This window comes from Lemur catta, chromosome 3 (genome assembly GCF_020740605.2).
Source record: "Lemur catta isolate mLemCat1 chromosome 3, mLemCat1.pri, whole genome shotgun sequence".
NCBI classification, from domain to species: Eukaryota; Metazoa; Chordata; class Mammalia; order Primates; family Lemuridae; genus Lemur; species Lemur catta.
The window spans coordinates 104,570,708-104,595,781 of NC_059130.1; the positions used below are offsets into that span (position 1 = coordinate 104,570,708).

General features: G+C 38.0%; 1 protein-coding gene across 15 annotated transcripts in view; it reads left to right on the forward strand.

Annotated features, from left to right (window-relative positions):
- Positions 1-25,074, forward strand: part of PUM1 (pumilio RNA binding family member 1) — a 128,231-nt gene that overhangs the window by 20,607 nt on the left and 82,550 nt on the right. For all 15 annotated transcript variants that reach the window (XM_045548456.1, XM_045548457.1, XM_045548459.1 and 12 more), the window contains one exon: positions 21,806-21,874. In XM_045548456.1, the coding sequence (XP_045404412.1) occupies positions 21,806-21,874 (69 nt within the window). The remainder of the gene's footprint in view (positions 1-21,805; positions 21,875-25,074) is intronic.

Below are 25,074 nucleotides of genomic sequence, written 5' to 3' on the forward strand. Positions count from 1 at the left end.
ATATACGTCTAAAATTTTGATACATACTTCCAGATTGCTTTCAAAATAGGTTATACCAATTTAAAATTCCACCAACTTGGCATGAGTGTTTTTTTTGGTCAATTTTTTCTGTTAGTGTATAAATTATTAATTAATATTAAGATTAATAAGAGTGCTTTTGTATGTCTTTTAACTTTGTTGTGTGTTTTGCAATTAACAGAGTTTTAAAATCTGTGTAGTTGAAGTATTAGTCTTTTGCTTTTGACTTCTATAACTTGCTCTTAGGCTATCCCTGTCCCAAACTCCTGTGTATTTTTAATTTAAACTTTTTTTTTTTTTTTTTTTTAAGAGAGAAGGTCTCGCTGTCACCCAGACTGCGGTGATGTGATCATAGCTCACTGTAACCTTGAACTCCTGGGCTCAAGCAATCCTCCTGCCTTAGCCTCTGCAGTAGCTAGAACTGTAGGCATGTGCCACTATGCCTGGCTGATTTTCTTTTTTCTCTCCTCCCCTCCCCTCCCCTCCTCTGACATGGGGGTCTCATTATGTTGCCCAGGCTGGTCGTTTTTTTTTTTTTTTTTTTTTTTTTTGAGACAGAGTCTCGCTTTGTTGCCCAGGCTAGAGTGAGTGCCGTGGCGTCAGCCTCGCTCACAGCAACCTCAAACTTCTGGGCTTAAGCGATCCTACTGCCTCAGCCTCCCAGGTAGCTGGGACTACAGGCATGCGCCACCATGTCCGGCTAATTTTTTCTATATATATTTTAGTTGGCCAGATAATTTCTTTCTATTTTTAGTAGAGACGGGGTCTCGGTCTTGCTCAGGCTGGTCTCGAACTCCTGAGCTCAAACGATCCGCCTGCCTCGGCCTCCCAGAGTGCTAGGATTACAGGCGTGAACCACCGCGCCCGGCCTCAGACTGGTCTTGAACTCCTGGACTCCTGTGATCTTCCCACCTCCGCCTCCTGAAGTGCTGGGATTACTGGAGTGAACCACTATGCCTGGCCTCCTTGGCTCTTTTAAATTTCCCCCAGTAGCAACCACCGCTTTTCTGCCTAAATCCAGACTCTCGCTTGCTTTTTCACTCCAGGTAGAGTACCATGCTGTCATTATAGTTCACTGCAACCTCAGACTCCTGGGCTTAAGCTGTCCTCCTGCCTCAGCCTTCAGAGTAACTGGGCCTACAGGCATGTGACACTGCACCTGGCTAATTTTTCTATTTTTTAGTAAAGACAGGGTCTCACTGTTGCTCAGGCTGAATTCCTGGCCTCAAACAATCTTCCCGCCTTGGCCTTCCATGGTGTTAGGATTACAGTCATGAGCTACTGCACTCGGGCCCCAGATTTTAATTGCTCTGTTTTAATGATACTTGGAATGACATTTAGATAATTAATTTCTAGAGTCACAGGCATGTCCCATTTGCCAAAGTTTTGCACACCTGGTTCTATTTGCTTGACTCCTCTTGGCTCAGATATCCATCAGCATTGTGTGCTTCCCTTCTTCAGGCCCTTTGCTTGGATGCCACCGCAGGAAGGGCTCCATCCCACACTCTGTCCCCCTTCTCTGCATTAGTTTTCTCACTAGCCTTTATTACCATTTGGTAATTTTCCTGTATTTTCCAAAATGTTTACAATGAGCACTTACTATTTTTAGAATCCAAAAATACCTAAAAGCCATTATGGGTTTTTTTTTTTTTTTGACTTTTAAATCATATTTGACTTCTAAATCAAATTTCAAACATTGTTCCATGCCACTCATATAGTCTCTAAGTTTAAAACCTGATAAAGTTGATAAAGTCCCTTTCAACCTCAGGAGGGAAAACTACTTCCATGCTTCCTGGCATCACAGTAATACAAACTACAAGGTAAGAAACTAAAGATAGTAACTGTTCTCAAAAAGGAGGAGATGAAGGTTTCCTGTTTGCTTAACAGTCAGGTGGAATTCTATAAAGAATTAAACCAACCACACAAATTAGTACGTACCAGTGACTAAAAGATCATTAAGCTCTGCTTTTACCGTTATGTCCTATTTCTTAATTAAGAGTCAATGATATTTTGATTAGTACATTTTTTTTAATTAAGAGGACGTAGAACTTATTAAAATAATTTCTCCCACAGATATGGGATATTTGGATTTATGTATTATGTTTTCATTTAGGATCATAAAGTCCAGAATGAGCTATTTGATGTGTGCAGTAGCTGCCCTCTTAATTGTATTGCTGTGGTTTATCTGGGTAGATTAACACATTGTGAGTTCCTTATTTGCTTGCATATTACAGACAAAAGAATGTTGAAATGGGGACTGAGGGTTGATGTTCAGGCTGCTGAATGGAAGAAGGCCTTTTTCTAGGCCTCCTGGCTAAATACCTTTTAGATGGAGGAAGCTCCTTTTCCTGTATCAGCTATATCGTAGCAGTAATACTGGACTGTTCAACTTGAGAAACTTTCTCTGAGAAGTGTTAGAGTATTAAAATAGATTGCCTTTGTTAACACACCAGAGTTTATTCCCTTTACATCTAAAAATATATTAACCAGCTTTTCAGATAGTTAAAAAAAAGGGTAAGTTTTACTGGTATTGAATATAATTCTGTTTTTCAATATTGTAAGTGAACTAAAGACTCTTTCCATGGCCTAATTCCATTCTGTGTGTCCTCATAAACAGTGATTAAAAAATCAGAAGCCAAGTGTGGTGGTGTCTGCCTGTAGTTCCAGCTACTCAGGAAGCTGAGGAGGGAGAATTGCTTGAGCCCAGGAGTTGGAGGCTGCAGTGTGGTGTTTTTTCCAACCATTAAAAATAATGGCTTGGCCGGGCAAGGTGGCTCATGCCTGTAATCCTAACACTCTGGGAGGCCAAGGCGGGTGGATCTTTTGAGTTCAGGAGTTCAAGACCAGCCTGAGCAAGAGTGAGACCCCGGCTCTACTAAAAATAGAAAGAAATTGGCTGGACAACTAAAAATATATATAGAAAAAATTAGCTGGGCATGGTGGCACATGCCTATAGTCCCAGCTACTTGGTAGGCTGAGGCAGAAGGATTGCTTGCTTGAGCACAGGAGTTTGAGGTTGCTGTGAGCTAGGCTGACGCCACGGCACTCTAGCTGGGCAACAGAGTGAGACTCTTGTCTCAAAAAAAAAAAAAAAAAAACCCAATGGCTTTTAGGTATTTTTGAATTCTAAAATCAGTAAATGCCCACTGTAAATATTGGAAAGTGTAGAAAATCTAAAAAATTATAAAAATAGGCTGGGCATCATGGCTTACACCTGTTGGCCTAGCATTTTGGGAGACTGAGGCAGGAGGATTGCTTGAAGCTAGGAGTTTAAGATTAGCTTGAGCAACATAGTGAGACCTCAGCTGTACAACAAATAGAAAAATTAGCCAGGCGTGGTGGTGTGCGCCTGTAATCCCAGCTACTTGGGAGGCTGAGGCAGGAGGATCACTTGAGCCCAGGAGTTTGAGGTTGCAGTGAACTATGATGATGCCACAGCACTCTAACCTGGGCAGCAGAGCGAGACTCTGTCTAAAAAAAAAAAAAAAAAAAGAAATAACACTCAAGGAACCAAGCAATCAACCACCAACTGTAATTCAGCCTTCTACCAGAATCTACCATTAGTTTACATTTTACAGTGTCCCTATCTAGTGTTTTTACTCAAAACATAAAAAAATATAAATAAATGATCATACTATATTTAGGGATAGGAAAATCTATTCTTTGGTCTTCATACCAGAATAGCAGGGATGATTGCTTCTTGATCCTTGATTGTTTTTAATCTGATGGGCAATGTGAGTTTTCACTGATCATTTCCCTGTTTTGGTTAACTGCCGGAGAGGTTAGAGCTAAATTTAGCTCATTTCTAGCACATTTATAGGACATAATTGCCTACGTTTTGTAGACTAGGCTTTTCTCATTTTCCCTTTGCCTTAGTTTTCTTGCTAGTGGAAGTGATTTTGTAAATCATTTTAAATCCTTTGTGGAACAAGTTGAGATACAATAAAAACATTTTAATTTTATTTTTAAGATTTTAAAAATTATTTTATTTTTATTTTTGAGATAGAGTCTCTGTTGCCTGGGCTAGAGTGCCGTGGTGTTAGCCTAGCTCACAGCAACCTCAAACTCCTGAGCTCAAGCAATCCTACTGCCTCAGCCTCCCGAGTAGCTGGGACTACAGGCATGCGCCACCATGCCCAGCTAATTTTTTCTATATATTTTTAGTTGTCTGGTTAATTTCTTTCTATTTTTTAGTAGAGACAGGGTCTCGCTTTTGCTCAGGCTGGTCTTGAACTCCTGGCCTCGAGTGATCCTCCTGCATCGGCCTACCAGAGTGCTAGGATTACAGGCGTGAGCCACTGCGCCTGGCCTTATTTTATTTTTAAGTTAAAAAAATTATAAAAAATTTTTTTGAGACAGGATCATGCTCTGTTGCCTGGGCTAGAGTGTAGTAGCGTCATCATAGCTCGCTGCAACCTTCAACTCCTAGACTCGAGATCCTCCTGTCTCAGCCTCCCAAGTAGTTGGGACTAAAGGCGTGTGCCACCACACCTGGCAAATTTTTCTATTTTTTGTAGAGACAGGGTCTTGCTGTGTTGTCCAGACTGATCATGAACTCCTGGCCTCAAGCAGTCTTCCCACCTCAGCTTCCCAAAGTGCTGGGATTACAGGTGTGTGTGAGTGCACCCAACCAAAATAGAAAAACATTTCTGTAATTATGTAGTATTCTGTCTTTCTTTGGTCTAATATTAAATATTTCATGACAGAAAATTTCTGCACTTTTAAGGATATATATAAAATATTCTATTTTATTTATAGCCTGATTTTTTGTATAATATTTTCTAATATTGATCCTTTAGTTTTCTAAATATTTGCTATTATAGGTGGTGCTGTAATGAATATTTTTGTTTATAAATACATGCAGTTTGAATTATTTTCTTCACTTAGTTTCTTAGAATGGTAGAGAGCAAGTTCTTTATTATAATGCTATCCACCTCTGGTGAATTTTTTTTATTTTTAAATTTATTTATTTATTTATTTTTTTAATTAAAAGCCAGTCAGATTTAGCAGTGAGGGATTGTATACCAACTTTAGTGACACTAATGTTATAAGTTCTGATAACCCACTACCATTGGACCAGCCTCTTGTGTATATTTTTCTCTATTTATTATTAAGACATAATTTACATATGGTAAAATTCATCATTATTTAGTATACAGTTTTTTAGGTTTGGACAAATGCATATAGACTTGTAAGCACCACAATCCAGGTACAGAACAGAGTCATCACTCCCTCAAAATTCCATGCTGCCTGTTTGTAGTCATCTCCTACCTCTGGTTTTAGCCACTGGTAACCATTAGTCTGTTTTCAGATTCTATGGTTTGCCTTTTTCAAAGTGTCATATACTGTAAATGGAATCATATAGTATATAGTTTTTGAATCTGATTTCTTTCACTTAACCAAATGCATTTCAGATTCTCTGTTGTTGTGTGTAACAGTAGGTTGGTCCTTTTTGTTGCCGAGTAGTATGTCATTAAATGGTTGTTTGGCAGTTTGTTTATCCATTTTCTCTGCTTAATTTTCATTCTCTTGTTTGGCTGGAGTGCTTGCTACAGTCATTACTTGAAAGGGAGCAAGTAGGTGGTATATTTTATTACTTTTTTTTATATCTTGTGTTTCTATAGCCTTCATGCACGGAAGACATTGTATCCAGAGATAAAATTTTTGAGCCATAGACTATATATCTTAATTCATTGTCTTTAACATGTAGTGCTTTAGAGAACTGAGGATGAGCTGTGTGTGTGTGTGTGTGTGTGTGTGTGTGTGTGTGTGTGTGTGCGTGCGCGCACGTGTGTTTTCTCAGCTGGTATACTTAAAGAATTCTCCAACTTTAGGACAGTTTGGTCAGGATGTGATTTTTGCTTCCTATATGGGTGATACCTTTACATCTGTATGGTTTTGTAATTTGAGAAAGGTTCCTATGGTTATGTATTTGGTTATTTTAGTTTTTTGTTTAGAAACTATCATTTTTAAGTTAGGTCTTTATTATTTCTTCATAGCAATTGTCTTTTTAAAATTAACATTTTGATTTAGCTAATTGTTGGTTCATGTGCAGTTATAAGAAATAATAAAGAATTCCCTTGAACACTTTGCCCAGTTGCCCCCAGTGATGCCATTTTGCAAAACTGTAGTATAATATCACAGCAAGGATTGTAGACATTGATACAGTCTACTCAGTCTTATTCCGATATCCCAGTTTTATTGGTACTCATTTGTGTATGTGTGTTAAGTTCAATATAATTTCTTCACCTGTGTAGGTTCATATATTCATCACCACAGTCAAGATACTGAACAGTGGCAAAACCACAGGGGACCCTTGTGTTATCCTTTTTATAAACGTACCCACCTTTCTATTGCCTCAACTCCCTTCCCCTCCCCATATCTTTAACCCCTGGCAACCACTAATTTATCCTCCATTTCTACAGTTTTGTAATTTTAAAAATGTTATATAAATGGAATCATACAGTATGTAACCTTTGGGGATTGGCTTTTTTTGTTTAGCATAATTTCCTGGAGAGTTAGCCAAGCTGTCGCACATATTAATAGTTTGTTCCTCCTCCTCTCCCCGTTTTTTTTTGGGTTAAAGAGATGAGGTCTTGCTTTGCTGCCCAGGCTGCCCTCAACTCCTAGGCTCATGTGAACCTCTTGGCTCAGCCTCTTGAGTAGCTGGGACCACTGCTCCTGGCAGTTTGTCCCTTTCTATTGCTGCTTAGTATTCCTTGGTATGGATATACTGTAGTTTGTTTAGCTTGTTGAAGGACATACAGGCTGATTCCAGCTTTTAGTTATTACAAATAAAGGTCCTATGAACATTCATTTACAAGTCTTTGTGTGAATGTAAGTTTTCATTTCTCTTGGATAACTGCCCAGAGTGCATTTGCTGGGTAATAATGTTAGTTGCCTGTTTAGTTTTTTAAGGAACTGCCAGACTTTTCCAGAGTGGCTTGTACCATTTTACATTCCCATCAGCAATGTTTGAATGATCCAGTTTTTCTGTGCCCTCATCAGGATTTGTTGGTGTTACTATTTTTTATTTAAGCATTCTGATAGATGTGTAATACTTTCTCATTGTGGTTGTAATTTGCATTTTCTTGATGGCTAATGATGTTAAACATCTTTTCATGTGAGCAATATCTTTTTTTAAAATGTGTGGTTGTACTCGTCTCAGTTTCATATGATCTTAATTATTAATCAGAGTACTAAATTCCACTTGATAGGGTTTTCCCTTTCCCCTTTATCCTGATAACATTTGTGGAAGTTCCATTGTGCGAGTTCCTAAGTGTGATAAGAGATTTTTGTTTAGTTTATAGATTAATATTAACTTAGCACATATTCACTAGAAGATTTTAGGAATTTTAAACCAGGCCATAGCAAACTATGGCCTGTGGGCCAAATCTACTTTGCTGTCTGTTCATGTATGGTCCTTGAGCTAAGAGTGGTTTTTATAATTTAAAAATGTTGAAAATGAAAATAAAACAAAGAAAACCCCAAAGAGTATGTGACAAAGACCCTAGGTAACCCACAAAACCTAAATTATTTACTGTCTGGTCTGCTAACAGAAAATACAGACTCCTGTGTTTTTGTTTTTAATGTCTGCTTTATTGAGATATTATTCATGTACCATGAAATTCACAATTCAGTGGTTTTTTTTTTTTTTTGGCACAGAGTCTTGCTCTGTTATCCGGGCTAGAGTGCTGTGGCGTCAGCCTAGCTCACAGCAACCTCAAACTCCTGGGCTCAAGCGATCTTTCTGCCTCAGCCTCCCGAGTAGCTGGGACTACAGGCATGCACCACCATGCCCAGCTAATTTTTTCTACATATATATTTTTTAGCTGTCCAAATAATTTCTTTCTATTTTTAGTAGAGATGAGGTCTCGCTCTTGCTCAGGCTGGTCTCGAACTCCTGACCTCTAGCGGTCCTCCTGCCTCAGCCTCCCAGAGTGCTAGGATTCCAGGCGTGAGCCATCGCGCTCACCACCTTCAGTGGTTTTTTAATATATTCACAGCGTTGTGCAGCTACCATCACTGCAGGTTAAGTATCCTTAATCTGAAAATCTGAAATCCGGAACACTTCAAAAATTGAAACTTTTTGCACATTGACATGATTTACAGGAAATGCTCATTGGAACATTTTGGATTTTGGATTTTCACATTGGGATGCTCAGCTGGTAAGTATGATATAAATACACCAAAATTCAAAGAAATCAGAAATGTAAAACACTTCTGATCCTTAAGCATTTTGAATAAGGGAAACTCAACCTGTGTCTAATTCCAGAACATTTTTAGCACTCTCAAAAGAAACTCATACTCAGAAGCAGTCGTTGTCCATTCTAGTCTTTCCTCAGTCCCTGGCAAACACTAATCTTTTTACATTTACTTATTCTGGACATTTCATATAAATGGAATCACATAGCTATGTGGCCTTTTATGGCTGGCTTTTTTCACTTAGAGTAATGTTTTTAAGTTTCATGCATGTTGCAGCATTTATCAACACTTCATTTCTTTTTATGGCTGAATAACATTTCATTGTATGGATATACAATATTTTTTATCCATTCATTAATTGATGGACATTTGGTTTTTTTGTTTGTTTTCAGTTATTTTTTAATCTTTGTTCTTCCTTTGGATTGAGTTTTTCTAAGGTTTGTTTGCATTATTTATTTGTTTACTGCTCTTTATTGCCTAGTGGATTTTAATTTTGCTGTGAATTTTTATATTTTCTGTGTCTTCCCCAGTCTTTTTATATTTTTAAAATAAAATAATGTTATACTTGTCTCAACCTGTTTTTTTGCTAATAGCTTTCTATTTCTGCTTCAGAGAAGCTCTATTACATCCCATTGAGGATTTCCAGTAGTGTTCTAAATATGTCTATGTCTGTGTATCTATGTTTATTTTCTTCTCCAATAGTAAATAATTTTCAGAGGTCTTCTAGATCTTCAGGATGAGATTTCCTTTCCCTAGTTAAGCAGTTTTCTCCCTGTAGTCTCATGATGATTTATTTCCTTTTGAGCATCCGTGAATTAACAGAGAAGAATCCTCATGTTTGCCCACAGATGGGGCTGTGTGGGTTGTTGTTACATCTTCAGATATACAGCTGAAGTGGCAGGGTAATACGCATAGCTCCTTCTCTAGTTCTGGGTTTCTAGCGGGCTTTCATCTAGAGCAGCTTTGTTGGCGCTGGATGGAGCTTTTTTTTTTCTTTTATTACCCGAGTAGTTTGGATAACCCTAAATATATTTTGATTCCTAATACAGTACACTGTCTAAGAGTCAGACTCAAGTCAGCCTACCCGTGTAACCTTGAACAAGTTATTTAACCTTTCTCTGCCTCAGTTTCTGCCTCTGTTAAAGAAGGGGGGAGAACGGAGGATAATTAGGAATTATCTCATAGTTTCAGAATTAAATAATGCACATCTAGGAAAGTAGTCAATAAGTACTAGCTATTGTAAAAGCTATTACAAATGGCATAGAAGGCTCATCCTGTTTCTATTCTTTTTGACAATACTGTCCCTGTGGAAACTGCCCCTGCATATGCCATTACCCATTACCCAATCTTGTTATTTACTGTTGGATATCCTGCCCCCTCCCCAGTTCTTAATCTTTTTTTTTTTTTTAATGTGCCATGGGTTTGGGGAGTGGGGACTTCCTGGTCCCCTTGGGAATTCTGCTGTGGCACTGTCAGGCACCGGTAGTCCTCTCTCATGTGCAGAAGCCTCCTCTTACCACAGCTCTGAAGGGTGCTTGGGTGAGGGAGTTGGCACTCAAGGCCCCAGGCAGGGTGACCTGGACACTCACGCCCATTTCTTACTGTTTTTTTTTGAGACAGAGTCTCACTCTGTTGCCCGGTAGCGTGGTGTCAGCCTAGCTCACAGCAACCTCACACTTGTGGGCTCAAGTGATCCTCCTGCCTCAGCCTCCCGAGTAGCTGGGATTACAGGCATGAGCCACCATGCCCAGCTGTTTTTTTCTATATATATATTTTAGTTGGCCAGATAATTTCTTTCTATTTTTAGGAGAGATGGGATCTTGCTCTTGCTCAGGCTGGTCTCAAACTCCTGAGCTCAAACTATCCACCTGCCTTGGCCTCCCAGAGTGCTAGGATTACAGGCGTGAGCCACTGTGCCCAGCCCCATTTCTTATTGTTGAAAGTAACTACACAATGAATATCTTTGCTTATAAAGCTTATTTTTTATTTTGGTTATTTATAATCTGTTTCTAGAAAGGTTATTGTTTTGAAAGGTTTTAATATCTTAAAGACTTCATAAATTTGCTAAGTTTATTTTCAGATGGTGCTTTCTGATTTTCATAGAATGCCTGTGAAACTACTAAAGTTGTTTTAAGTTAACATTTGAGTGCATCACCATCTAGTATTTTATGTATGTCACTAGTGGAGACATATAATACCTTTTTATATATGCAGATTTATAATCTACTTTAAGAGTTCTTATACATTTTCCTCTGTTTAAAAATTTTAACAATATGATAGCTCCATAAAGTTTTATAATTGGATATATGCTATATTTAATAATTCTTGCTATGTTTAGACTGTTTATCACTTTTCCCATTATAATACCAGATTAAAGATCTTTGTTAACCAATCTTTGGCCATACTTGTAATTACTTGCTTAGACTAAATTCCTAGAAGTGGAATTACCAACTAGATCAAAGGGCATGAACATTAATAAAACTTATAATGCATATTATCAAATGTTCAGAAAAGTCAGATAAATCATGATAAAGTTTTCTTTAAGCAGGATAAGAACCATTTTAAAGAAGCTGGCTCTGGAAGTACTAGTTTTGCTGTTTCACCACTGTTAAGACTAAGGGCAGTTTCTCACATTAACAAATATTTGTCTGTAATCCCTATCTTTTTTTTGTTTTAGACTTGCCCTTTCACCTGGGCTAGAATGTAGTGACATCATCATTGCTCACTGCAACCTCAATGTCCTGGGCTCAAGCGATCCTCCTGCCTCAGCCTCCCAAGTAACTGGGACTACAGGTGTAAAACACTGCACCTGGCTAATTTTTTTTTTCTAATTTGAGTAGAGACGGAGTCTCATTTTTGTTCAGGCTGGTCTCGAAACTTGTCAAGTTTTTAATACTGTGCTAGACACTGAAGGGATTACTTTTAGAGTGGTAAGATGAATTACCTTGGCACTATTAATAAGATATATTTTTGCTCCTTGGTGGTTATTTCAGAAGTTAAGGAGAGTGCAGAAAGAAGTGTGTACCATGGTCTTTGAGTCTGTCTACACTTCTCCGACTCTTAGTCTTTCAAAAAGGGAGAGCATAGGAGAGCATATTAACTAGAGAAGTAATCTCAGGTTAAAGTTTTTTTCCTCCTTGTTTAACTAATTTCAATCCACAGGGACTAACACTGTAGGCATGCCTAATAGCTGATAGTTTCTCCTCTAAACTTATTTTTCATAATTGATAGTTTCCATGGTGGTTACATATCTCTTAAAAAATGTTCATGGTCTTATAACTGGTAGGAAATTTATATCAGTGGATGTAGAGGCCCATAAATTTTCTTTATTTCATAAACGTTTTATGGGAGAAATTCTTATAATCCTTACATGCCTATTACATTTTCATTAATGAGTACAAGGGATGACAAAATGAACCTCAAGAAATTTAATGTTAACAATATATTGGAAAAGGTAATTCTGTGCCTTTTTTGTGGACGAGTATTTATAACCTTCACATTACATAGATTCTTAGATTGTTCCTTGTTTCAGTGATGGCAGATATGTCAGTTTAATTTTGTTTTTTTGTAAGGAGCCTAATACTTAACATTTGCCAGAATCTGATTTAAGAACTTTTGGCTGGGCTGGGTGTGGTCACTCATGCCTGTAATCCTAGCATTCTGGGAGGCCGAGGTGGGAGGATCCCTTGAGTCCAGGAGTTCCAAGACCAGCCTGAGTGAGAGCAGGAAAGACCTTGTCTCCACTAAAAATAGAAATAATTAACTGATGTGATGGCGCGTCCCTGTAGTCCCAGCTAATTGGGACTACAAGACTGCTTGAGGTGCAGTGAACTATGATGACACCACTGTACTCTAGCCCAGGCAATGGAGCGAGACCCTGTCTCAAAAAAAAAATAAAAAATAAAAGAAGATTCCAAACACATGCAAGAGACTCATATACAGCTATACAGAAGACTATACTTATATCCAGAAATGGTTATTTGCCAACAGAGAAAACACAAAAAGGTTTTCTCAGCAGTAAAAAAAAAAGTTTCATTCTGAAATACCAATCTCAAGAGATGATATCTGGAAAAACCAAAAGACAGATCAAGAATATTCATCCATCCAAAAGTTCTCTCTCTCTCTTTTTTTTTTTTGGAAACAGACTCTCCCTCAGTTGCCCTGGCTAGAGTGCCATGGCTTCAGCCTAGCTCACAGCAACCTCAAACTCCTGGGCTCAAGTGATTCTCCTACCTCAGCCCAGGACTTTGGGCTCAGGAGTCCGAGACCAACCTGAGGAAGAGCAAGACCCTGTCTCTCCTAAAAATAGAAAAATTAGCTGGACATGGTGGCAAGCGCCTGTAGTCCCAGGTACTCAGGAGGCTGAGGCAGGAGAATTGCTTGAGCCCATGAATTTGTGGTTGCTGTGAGCTAGGCTGACACCATGGCACTCTAGCCCGGATGACAGAGCAAGACTCTGTCTCAAAAAAAAAAATAAAAAAGTCAAGAATAAGTCATTCAGATAGATGGCTACAGATATTAATAGTTTCCAGACTGGCAAAAATAAGATTTATCATTACCTTCTTGCATATCAATTAAACGGTCTGTCTCTCCCAGTAAAATGGCCTTGCCCCCATTTTTTATTTCAGCTTGATCATGTTTGGTAAAATTAAGAAGAAAATGACTGACAGAACCAACAGTTGTGAGGTCTTTATATTTAAAGGTCATTAGTATCATAGGCTACATTAACTGATTTTGAAAATATATTCTTTTCACTTTTTGAATTGTTTTATGTCTAAGAAGTGCTGACATTTACATGAGTTGTATATGTATTTTGGTAGCCTGGCAGCACATTTACAGTAACCTAATTACAGTTCATCAGTTGGACCTGTAAACTGTCTTAGCAGAATTCCATCAAAGCATTAGATAGTCTGTAACTTTAATACTTGCTTTAATTGCTAAAGGTGCTAGCAATTTTTAATGATAATAATAATAAAAATGGAAGTTAAACCTAATTCTGGCTTCTTTGGTGACTTTATTTTTTCCCCCTGTGTATCATAGAAGTAAGAATAAAAATAGTGTAGTAAACACTTGCTGGAATAACTACTATTTAACTCTAGGTATGCTGGTTTCCTTTGATGAGAATAGGGAGAAATAGTATAGAGACCTGAGTTTGCATTCCAATTCTCATCTTTATCAGCTACATCACTCTCTGGAAAAATTACTCCTCTGAACCTTGGTTTTCTCATACATTAAATGGAGTACTGTCTGTTTTGCCATACAGTGCCTGGTGTCTAGTGTTGTTATTGACAGTAAATAAATAATGGAAGTATTTATAAATAAGATCATTTAATAGGATTTGCAGCCGTTTATGCCAAAAGAGTGGTTTTTTCCCTCCAGTAATTAGAAAAGGATGTTGATATATTTTATTTAAGGAATATTTAAGGAATTGCTGTTCTTACAAAATGAGGCTAATAGTATCTGTGCTTTTGGATTGTTACAACTATCAAAAGAAATGATAAAGCATATAAGGTATTTATAGGACAGGGCCTGCCACAAAGTAAGTCTTAGTAATATTGGTTGTTATTATTATTAATAATACAGATATATCCTGGAACAGAAGATGTTGCAGAACAGACTTACTAGGGTTTTTTCCCCTTAATGATTAATTTCAAATTAGATGAATTTGCATATTTCCACTTCCTTTTCTCATTGCTCAAGTTACTGCTGCCTTTGCCTGGCTTTTTCTCACTGGTATCTCCTTTCCATAATGGTTGTTGGCATCAACTCTTCTGCTTGTATTGTTGTAGATCTCTGTTAGTGAAATGGAGCCATCATGATCTAGGCTTGCATGTGCAGAAAATCCTCCAGGAGAACAAAAGTAGGTGTGAAAATGAAAAACCTACCTTTATGAGGAAATAATCTAGCAAAAGCAGTTTTAGTCTCAAGATATAGAAATCTACTCTAGTTAGCAAAAATTCAGGGCCTTTAATGAAAGAATACCAGGGACTCTGTGAAACGTGGAGCAGGAAATATATACATGGGCCTCTTGGACCCTGGGAGGCTTTCTGTTTCTTAGGGGCACAGAAGTCTCTTGTCTCTGCTTCTTTCAGCACCATTCTTTCTCTTCTGTATGTTGACTGCTGCCTTCTGTTTATTTATCAGATTATACTTGACCCAAAATGACAGGTACAACTGCCAAGTTTTTGGGAAATTTCACTTTAGCTATCTGGCCCAGTCTGATTTGGTCCGTTTATCATTTTTCACCAGCTTCTAAAGGTTTGGTTGTTTTAGGGGAATACTCTTGGTGTCAGAATATCTTTGTGGCCAGAGGTGGTGGGAGCCGTGAAGTTGCCCTTTCTAGGGAGATGCCTCCAAAAATGTCTGTGACAGAAAATGTTCAAAAATTGTTGATTTGGGCCGGGCGCGATGGCTCACGCCTGTAATCCTAGCCTCGAGGTCAGGAGTTCAAGACCAGCCTGAGCAAGACCCCGTCTCTACTAAAAATAGAAATAAAAATTATCTGGACAACTAAAAATATATATAGAAAAAAAAATTAGCCGGGCATGGTGGCGCATGCCTGTAGTCCCAGCTACTGGGGAGGCTGAGGCAGTAGGATCGCTTAAGCCCAGGAGTTTGAGGTTGCTGTGAGCTAGGCTGACGGACGCCACAGCACTCACTCTAGCCCGGGCAACAAGGTGAGACTCTGTCTCCAAAAAAAAAAAAAAATTGTTGATTTGTCAAATTTTAGTTTTCTGAGTACATTATATTTGTTAATTTGTTTTAAAATAGAAATTTCCAGTGTGATTTAGTGACTACCCTAACTCAGTGATAGTCTGTTTTATCTGAGTTTGGTTCCTCTGTACAAGCAACAGAGAACTGGTCAAACTGGCTCAAGTAAAGGGACATTCTCTGTAAAGACGCACTGAGCGGTTAAAGGACAGTAATCCAAGGACAGAAATGCAAACAAACCAAGGCCAAGAATTGAACCAGAATACTATCAAATCCTGCTTCTTTTTTAGTGATTTTGTTTCAGACTGCATGGTCTACCATGCCATGGTGTTTGCTTTATTCTGCTCTTTGAGGTTCAGTGTTCAATCATAAATATCTGCTTAAGAAACTGATAAATTATAATTAATAAAATAACCTGTGTTTCCCTTTGGATCATTAACTTCTTACAATTCAGAATGCCTTTGTGCTTAAGAGTGTTGTGCTTTATTTTTCTTGACTACAGTCTACAAGTGTAGACTGGCAGAAAGAAAGGCAGCAATCTAAATCGAGAGCTAGGAGAATCAGGAGACCATAGTGATGGCATGGAAGTCAAGGAATGAAGACATTTAGAAGATGACCTTTTTAAAAAATGTAACTGAAACATCGTGGGTTTGAGCCAGTGTTTGTTTGTTTGTTTTTTAAGGGAGAGTTGGGGGTGGTGGGGAAGTTTCTGAATGGATGAAAATGGAGAATGGAAGTTTCTCTGAACTGATGGTTTGGCTGGGAATTATGATTATAAAATGGATATAGGCTGCACATGGCGGCTCATGCCTATAATCCCAGCTCTTTGGGAGACTGAGGCAGGAAGATCTCTTCAGGCCAGGAGTTTGAGGCCAGCCTGGGCAACGCAGGGAGATCTGGTGTCTACAAAAAATAATTTTAAAAAATTAGCTCAGGGTTGTGGCACATGCCTGTAGTTCTAGCTACTTGAGGGACTGAGGCAGGAGGATCGTTTGAGTTCAGGAGTTCGAGGCTGCAGTGAGCTATGATCAAGCCACTTCACTCCAGCCTGGGTGATAGAGTGAGATCCTATCTCTTAAAAAAAAAAAGCATGTAGATTGAAATGCTGCATTTCAGAATGTAAATTAGATGTTCAAGTGATCTGGGTACTTCTAATCTATTGATTATGGAAATGCTGAACTGGAGAGAGCCTCCTGGCCCTTTCTTCCCCCTGAACAAAGAATGACTAAAAATTGCCCTCTGAGGGTGCGGGAAGAGGGGCTGAATGTGTAGAGATATTTTAACAACTTACAGAGAATAATGTGTGAGGTGGAAAGGTTAAGTGCTTACTAGGTATTGGACATTTTGTCTCATTTAAACATTAAAACAGTGACAGAGCAGAACCTCATCTCTTTAAAAAAAATCATTACAAGAAACTTGTAAAATAACTGATATTAACTCAGTTTTACAGATGAGGAAACAGTGAAGTATATGGGTTTCCATTCTGATTAGTCTAAGGGATATTGGGTGTGATAACCAGGGCTTCCCAAGAGGTGATGAACTGGGCAGGCACTTTTAGAATATGATTATGATTCTCAATGTGATTTGTAAAGTGATGGCTTTAATTTTTAGTTTTCCAAAATGTGGAATATAGTTCTGGGTTTGTTTTGATTTTTTTAAAAAATTTTATTTTTAGAGACGGAGTCTCTCTGTTGCCCAGACTCTAGTGCAGTGGCTGTTCACAGGTGTAATCATAGTGCACTGTAGCCTCAAACTCTCGTGGGGTTCAAGGATGAGGAGATCCTCCTGACTCAGCCTCTCAGGTAGCTGGGACTACAGGTGTGTGCCACTGTGCCTGGCTGTTTTTGTAACATCCTATGTGGTAGAGCACCAATTTAATTTAATTTGCCTAAATTATGGCTCTTTTTTTTTGTTGTTGTTGTTGTCTTTTTTTTTTTGAGATAGGTTCTTGCTTTGTTGTCCCGGATAGAATGCAGTGGCGTAATCACAGCTCACTGCAACCTCAAACTCATGGGCTCTAGCTCTCCTTCTGCCTCACCCTCCTGAGTAGCTGGAACTATAGGCTCAAGTCACCATGCCCCACTAATTTTTTCTATTTTTACTAGAGACGGGGTCTTACTCTTGCTCAGATTGGTCTCAAACTCCTGGCCTCAAGCAGTCCTCCTGCCTAGGCCTCCCAGAGTGCTAGGATTATAGGCGTGAGCCACTTTACCTGGCCCAAATTATGGTTCTAGTTAGGGCAGGATCCCTGGTTAGAAGAAGAACGTAGGCGTTGAGACTCAAAAGAAAGTTCTGGGTTCTAGAAATGAAACTTCAGAAGCATAGGTCATGTGTTTGGATGATGTCCTTGGATGGGATAAAGGGAGAAATATGGAGTTAGATCAGGCACTAAAGTCAGCTTGCCTTGCCTGTTTGGTAAAGGGAGTGGGAAAAGCCTTTATGGGGAGGGGCAGCTGCAGAGAAAGCCCTAAATGGGATAAGAGAGTTATACATTATGGGCAAGTGTCCTAAAGAGAAAAGTAGGAAATAGTTTTGTGAAACTAAAGAAAATAGAAAAGGTTGAGGTCAGTTAGTTGAAGGAAGGAAGGGAGTATTAGAGATGATACAGCAAAAACAAGAAGGAATTAGTAAGTAATACTAGAAATTATTAGGTCATTAAATATGAAATGTCCAATTTCGAATCAAAAGTTTAGTTTATTAGATCTTAAATAAGAAGTACAATCAATCAAAATATGTATCTAAACTATTGACACAGTTTTGCCATCTTAACAGTAGCTTGTTTATTATGCCAGCAGTGAAGAAGCCTGGAGAGCAGGTGGCATTGAAATCATGAAAGGTTTTCCACAGCTTGTTGAGAATTGAATATTTTTCCTTGCAAGAAGTGGCCCAATGTCTGGAAGAAGTGGTGTAGTCAGTTGGTGCAAGGTCTGATAAATACAGTGGATGACAGAGAGTTTCCAATTCCAGCTTCTGTAGTTTAGAGCAGCATTGTTTTTTGTGACATGTGTTCTTGCAAGAAGATTGGCCTGTCTCTGTTGACCAATCTCGGCAGCTCAATCACAAGCATTCTCATCATTTCGTCCAATTGGTTGCAGTAGACATCCACTGTAATCGATTGACCAGGTTTCATGAAGCTGTAGTGGATAATACCAGAGCTGGGTCACCAAACAGACACCATTAGCTTTGTTTGATGAATATTCAGTTTTGGACTGTGTTTTGGCACTTCATCTTTATCTAGCACTTGCTGTTGTCAAAAGGAATCCATTTTTCATCACATGTAAGAATATGGTGTATAAATAAATGGTTTGCTTTTATGTCCCCTTTACAGCAAAGAAAGGCAAGCTTTGAGACAATTTCTCCTCTGACACTCGTTTAATTTATGTGGAACCCATATTCAGCTTCTTTACCTTGCCCATTTGTTTCAAATGGTCCAATATTGCTGGAATAATAATGCCAAACCTTGCTGCTAATTCATGCATAGGTTGAGATGGATTGGCTTCCACTACAGCTTTCAGCTCATCATTATCCACCTTGGTCTCAGGTCACTCGTGGCTCATTTTCAAGATTAAAATCAACCAGAACGGAACTTCTTTAACCACTGACGTACTGTGCGTTCATTAGCCACATCCTCCCAAACACTTTGTTGATCTTTTGAGTTGTCTGCATTGCATTGGTTCCACGACGGAACTCATATTCAAAAATAACATGAATTTTTGACTTATCCATGGTTTCACAAAAAGTGCTCTAAAAAAATTTTTAAAGATCACAAGCCAAAACATGCATTTGAAAGAATGAGGATGTACTTTCACAATTAAAGAAAAAAAGACACGTCAAAGTGAAATGTCAGAGATATCAGCTGTCAAACTTAGTACTTAAGGAAATCGGACCTTCCATACTTAATAATCTAATAACCATAACCTGCCACTCAAATTGATTTCTAGAGAAAAGGGAGAGATAGCGCACAAGAACTTGAAGAAAGGATTATTCTATCTTGATAGGAGCATTTACTCTGATTATAATTGACAGGCAGCTTTTCTTCTTTATGATGGAAGGCCTTTTTGTTACCAGCCTAAAATATTTATTACAGTCGTCTCTTTCTTCATTCTTTGATTTCTCTTGGTTTCTGAGCATCTTTTTCTGACTGTTAGTTTTGTTTTGTAGGAAGAATTTTGTCTGGAGAGTCTGCTTGGTGTCAGTGACCATACAGCTCTTATTATAAACAAATAAGTTCTTGACTAGTTAAAAACACTTTTGTGAGAACCACTTGGTTTATCTGAATTAGTCAACTGTGAGTGAAGAGTTTAAAATGGATTTTCTGGACTAGCAAAGAAAACTTCAGGAAGTGAGGCTCCTGTTTCAACAGTTGCCGATATGAGGTAGGAGGGTGGTACCCAGGGATAGGGGAAGAGTGTGGTTTCTGTATAGGTGAGGCAGAGGAAGACACCCAAACAGAGGGAGTGCTGCAGTGGGTGAAGAGAGAGGGAAACACAGGGAAGGAGGAGACCTGAGAGAGAGAGAGAGAGAGAGAGAGAGAGAGAGAGAGCGCGCAAATAAATGGTGAGAGAGAGGGAATAATAGTGGGAAGATAGTGTAGAAAGGAATTGAAAAAGCTACAAGGGCAGTTTTGAAGGCAGGGGAGGAGACAGTGGAAAGGAAAGGCAAGAAGACCAAGAGAGCCCACTCATCAAAGTCCACAGCAGAAATAGAAGGCGGTTTTATCTATATCCTTAATAGAATAGAATACTGGGGTGGAAACTTACGTGGCTGCCTTGGTGCAGCTTGGAGACACAGAAAGGGCATTGGACTTTAAATTGGAAGACCTGGATTAAGATCCTGGCAATGCCATTTAAGTGCTCTGAGCCTCAGTTTCATCTTGTGCTCTTCCCTACTTAAGAATGGTTGGAGAAATGATTTCTCTGAGGGTCAGTTTTCTAATCTCTTAAATGGGAATAATTACCATGAGATTGTTGTGATGATTATGTGTAATGCATGTTCTTTGCCTTCCCTTACTTCCCTTACTTAGTTTCCTTGGGAAATACTAATAGAATTTCCAATATTCCTGGTTAAAATGAGATTTGTAGAATTTTGGATTTCCAAGAAATGTCTAGCTCAAATTAAATGTATGATTAGATTCCATAGAAAGAGCTAGAAACAGAACTATGTGCATTTGATTTGCATGCTTTGTAGGTGTTAATGTTGGCCTGAAGGTTCAAAATCATTTCACATAACATTTGTAGAATTTCCAGCTAACATCTTGTCCTCATTCTCCCTGCTCCCCTTTATTTTTACTATGTACAGTTTAGGAACCTATTCAGTGTGCTTACCTAAGTAATATAAACACCTTGTAAGGTGATCATAGCTCCTTTTTCAAGACCTTTTGAAACTGTTACAGCTCAATAACAAACCTTGCCTCTGTCTCTTTGTGCTAATATAACTGAAATTTAGCTTCATTTAGAATTTTATAAATTTCCATTTTTAGCGAGCATTCCAAAACTATCTTTTAGTGACATAGTGTGTTATTTGTTGCAGAGTTTCAGCTCTAAGTTTTGAAAGTATTGATTTAAAACAATAACGCAACTATTTTTAAGTAGTGTTAGTTCACGTGCGTTAAGATTCTTAGGTGATATAGGTAGCATGTTAATACAATTCTTAAATTGATTCTCTTAACTGTATTCTGGTTCATGCTCTCCATACTCTTCCTTCCCCTTGCTTGGCCCTAACTTGACTTTCTTTGCATTTGCCCACTGCTAGAAATTGTACCACCAACATTGGGAGGTAGTGGTGATCAGAGGAGTGGGTTTGAGAGACTACTGCTTCAGGTAATCAGTCTTTTTCAGGTAGGCAGAAGAGATGTCCTCTTTAATAAACGAGGAATTTTTTTTTTTTTATTTGAGATGGTTTTGCCACGCTGCCCGGGCTAGTTTCCAACTCCTGGGCTCAAGCAATCCTCTCGCCTCTGCCTCCTGAGTAGTGAACGATAGGCATGCCACCACACTGGCTGGGACTGTACTCTTGAATCCCTTGCTCAGGGATGAGCAGGGACTCTGGTCTCAGGCAGCAGAGATGGCTTGCTGTTCATAACTGAGAAGACCAAGACCAGTAGACTAGTGGACAACAAAGGCTTTTTAATTATAACTATTTTGAACAATCTATTTCACAGTTGGTCTTTGATGTTGATATTGCCCTGTAGTAATGATTTTGGAAATGAGTAAATTGAAGCCTAAAGAAATTGTTATGCTGTGGGTAGGAATACATTTAATAAGTAAGATTTGGAGGGAATCTTGTGATAATGTGCTATTTTTTCCTCTGGTTTTGAGGTTCAGGGAGCCTATGGGGATCTTTCAATATGGAGAAGTGTTGGGACACTCCATTATATGGTTTGCAGTTTGCAAAGTAAGGGGTTTACTAAAGAAATAGTGGATTGGATCAAAAAAGTTCCCTAACTTACACTTAACTATTTACAGTTGGGAAGGAACACTGTGATCTTTTGACTCCTTAGCCAAGTTTAGTTCACATAATCATCTCTAAAACATCATTGCTCTTCAGCTTGTTGGTCTTTACTTACTAAATTAAAATGTATGAAAAATAGCTAACATCATTCTCAGGTGATGGAATTTACTTTTTCTTTTTCTGGATTGTATGTTTTTCATGTTTTGAAAATACAAGGGAATGGGAGGGAGAAAGTAGGGGTCATTGCTGAACCCTGATGGTCAAAGGTAAGTGAATGTTTAATCTCAGTCACTTGATTATTGGTGTTTTCCTTGTCAATATCTGAAAGTAAACATAGAAAAGTTTTCCAGTTGTTTGTAGTGTGTATGTAAAATTCACGATGCTGACTTGAAGCTTTTCCCTTCTCTATTTTGAACAATAGGTACGTTCTATGGATGAACTGAATCATGATTTTCAAGCACTTGCTCTGGAGGGAAGAGCGATGGGAGAGGTAAGTGAACTGGTGTTTCAGAAAAGTGGGTCTGTTTTTAAGGGAAGATTGGAGTTGTCTTTCATCAAGTGTGTCTGAATCTAGTCTCCAGAAGTATGTGCTTGCTCTTCCTTGTTGCCATACTCATAATAGGAATGGGATGCTGGAGAATTTTGCCAAAACTATCTGTATCATTATAAGAAGAATGTTAACCATAGCCTAATGTCTAAAACAAAAAAAAAAAGCAAAATATGAACACAAATTATTAAATATCAATAAGTCAGATACAAATGTAGACATTAAAATTTTAAGAAATTTTAATTTTATATGCATCAAATGTTCTTACCTTTGCCTCATTTTCCAATGGCTAGGTTCTTTTGCAATGGAAAAGAACTCTTAGAATGCTGCTGACCAGAGTATGTTTATAATCTATTTTTAGAGTAGTGCCTTTTTTGAGGAAATTGTTTAGTCCTCCATTGTGAAGGGGAGATTGATAGGTTTCTGGTGAAAGAGTTTTTTTTATGGAGATAGAGACCTGAACCATCATCCCAAAGAGAAAATTCAGACATAAGCTTTGTTTGTAATTTTTAAAATTGTAAAAATAAAATATACTTTCATTTGTTATGTTCCTAGGGAAGGTTACCATAATTCTAAAAAGAAACGGAAGTATCGATAGCTAAAGTATAGCCACCTTCTGGTGATTCTAGTTATTGACAATAAGCATATATTGATTCCAGAGGTAGAATACACAGTTTGAATTAATTGCTTAAAATGTCACAGGCTCACAAATGAGGGCATTTGGTTGTGGCCCTCTGGTTCTGGAGAGTAACCTTAGGTTTTCTCTAATGTTTTATTTTTTGTATATCTGTTATTTAACAGCTCCCACATTTACTTTAATGTTTTAAAAGAGAAAGAATTGCTATATTCTAGATTTCTCATTTATACCATTCATTAGATACATTTGTTCTTTGATTTAGCAAATATCTAGGCACTGTGCTAGGTTCTGAGGAATAAAAATTTAACATAATTCCTCTTCAGAATTTATAACAAATATGGATTGCCTTTGTGGTTAGACATTGAATAGTTAAAATCTTTGTGTTTTGGTCTTGAGCTTTTTGCTTCCTTTGTTACAACATTTTGTTTCCAACTTTTCTGCATCATCTTGTGGTCACAGAGTCCAGTGTCCTATCATCTTGGGTTCATGGGTTTTTGACCTGTTTTTGTTCACCCCCTTGAGCTTTAGGAGATGACTGGTAGATAGATGTCCTTGTGTTTCCTGTGCCTGCCTAATGTTGAAACAGTGCACATCAATAAACCCTATATGGTTATTGTATAAAAGACTTCTGTCACTTAATTTTTGGAGCATAGTTTGAACAGAAAGTTAACAGATTTGTAAGATATTAAGTATAGAAGGAGAAACTAAATTTGTCTTCTTCCCCACTCCTGTGATTCCACCCTGATCTACTCCACCAAAAATCCAATTCCAGGTTGTTGTTGTTTTTTTTTTTTAAATTACTGATACAACATACCAGTAATGCTCTATAATTGCTAAATGTTTAATTTTAATCAAATAATTATTATTAAACATAATTTAAATAGAGGGTAAATTTTATTTAAATGACAAGTTGACAATGTTAAATTCTGTATCATTTTTTCTTCCAGAAATGCCATTTTTTTGGTATATGTATATAATTCTTCAGGCATGGATATAGGCATATATTAATAATGAAACAAAGTATATTCTAGCACTAATACTCTGTCACTCTTCCTCCTGTCCCCATTATTCATAAAGTAACAATAACAGCTACTGTTTCTTGACCACTTACTAGGCAGGTGGTAAGAGGTTTATATGCATTATCTCGTCAGTAACTATGGAGGACAGTTCTTTTATCCAGATAAGGAACAAGTCCGAGAGAGATGAATTAATTTGCCCAGGATAACACACATAGTAAGTGATGAAATTTTGACCTGGCTTCCTCTAACTGCAAAGCATGTGCCCTTAATTTAGAGTAAATGGCCAGGCATGGTGGCTCATGCCTGTAATCCTAGCACCTTGGGAGGCCAAAACGGGAGGATCATTTGAGGCCAGGAGTTTGAAACTAGCCCGGGCAACACAGCTGGACCCCATCTCTGTAAAAATAAAAATAGAAAAATTGATTGGGCGTGGTGATACACACCTGTAGTCCCCGCTACTAGGAAGGCTGAGGCAAGAGGATTGCTTGAGCCCAGGAGTTTGAGGCTATGCGATGAATTATGATGATACCACTGTACTCTAACCCAGGCAACAGGAACAAGATCCTGTCTCCAAAAAAAAAAAAAAAAAAAGTAAATTAAGCCAATACTTGTAAAATAATTGAGAGGTAAACCATTGTATTTTAGTAAGCTTTATAAAAATCAGTATTTTAGGGGAGGATTAAAAATATGCTTTACAATACCCTCTTCCAAAATATAGAACACTTACCAAAGTTATTTTTTGAAAGTATAACCCAGTGTCTAGACATGGCAAGACAAACCCAAGTATGGAATGAGGTGTCTGTGCTCAAGGAACTAGTTGAGGAAACAATGAATATACACATGAAAACAGAGTAAATGGTTTTTTGCTGTATATGGTTGAAGTTTAGAGAAGGAAGGATCATTATTGGCAGGACTAGTTGGAGATTAATGGAGGAGGTGTACACACTGAGAAACAGCTTCTAGTCTAGTTAGGATTTGGATAGGTGTAGGTTGGGAGTATTTTTTGTAGCAATGGGAGAACAGCACAAAATGAAAATAAACTTTTATAATAAAGTAAAAAAAGCACAGCTTCTGATTAGTAAATTTCCTTCCTTTTTAACAATAAAGCATCTCTGAGAGGGAATGTGCTTAAATATAGTATTTACCCATGTAAACAGTAAAAGGTCAAGTAAATAGTACAACTTTAAGCCAGGAACAGCATATTTTTGTTGCAATTATTTTATATGTTTTTGTGTACACACACACACACACACACACACACACACACACACACACACACGAGTCCTCATTAGCGTAAACAATACTTATGTGTAAGAATGTATGAATCTTCAGAATTGGTTCCATTGAAAGTAATTGATTTCTAGTAGTTAGTGCTGATTGACTCTTATCACATTTTTTTCTTCAAAGCCACTACTGGATTCTTGGTGTCACTTTGAAAGATTTAGAGCATTTCTTAGTAGAAATCTTCCTAAGAAGTGGCTACTGAA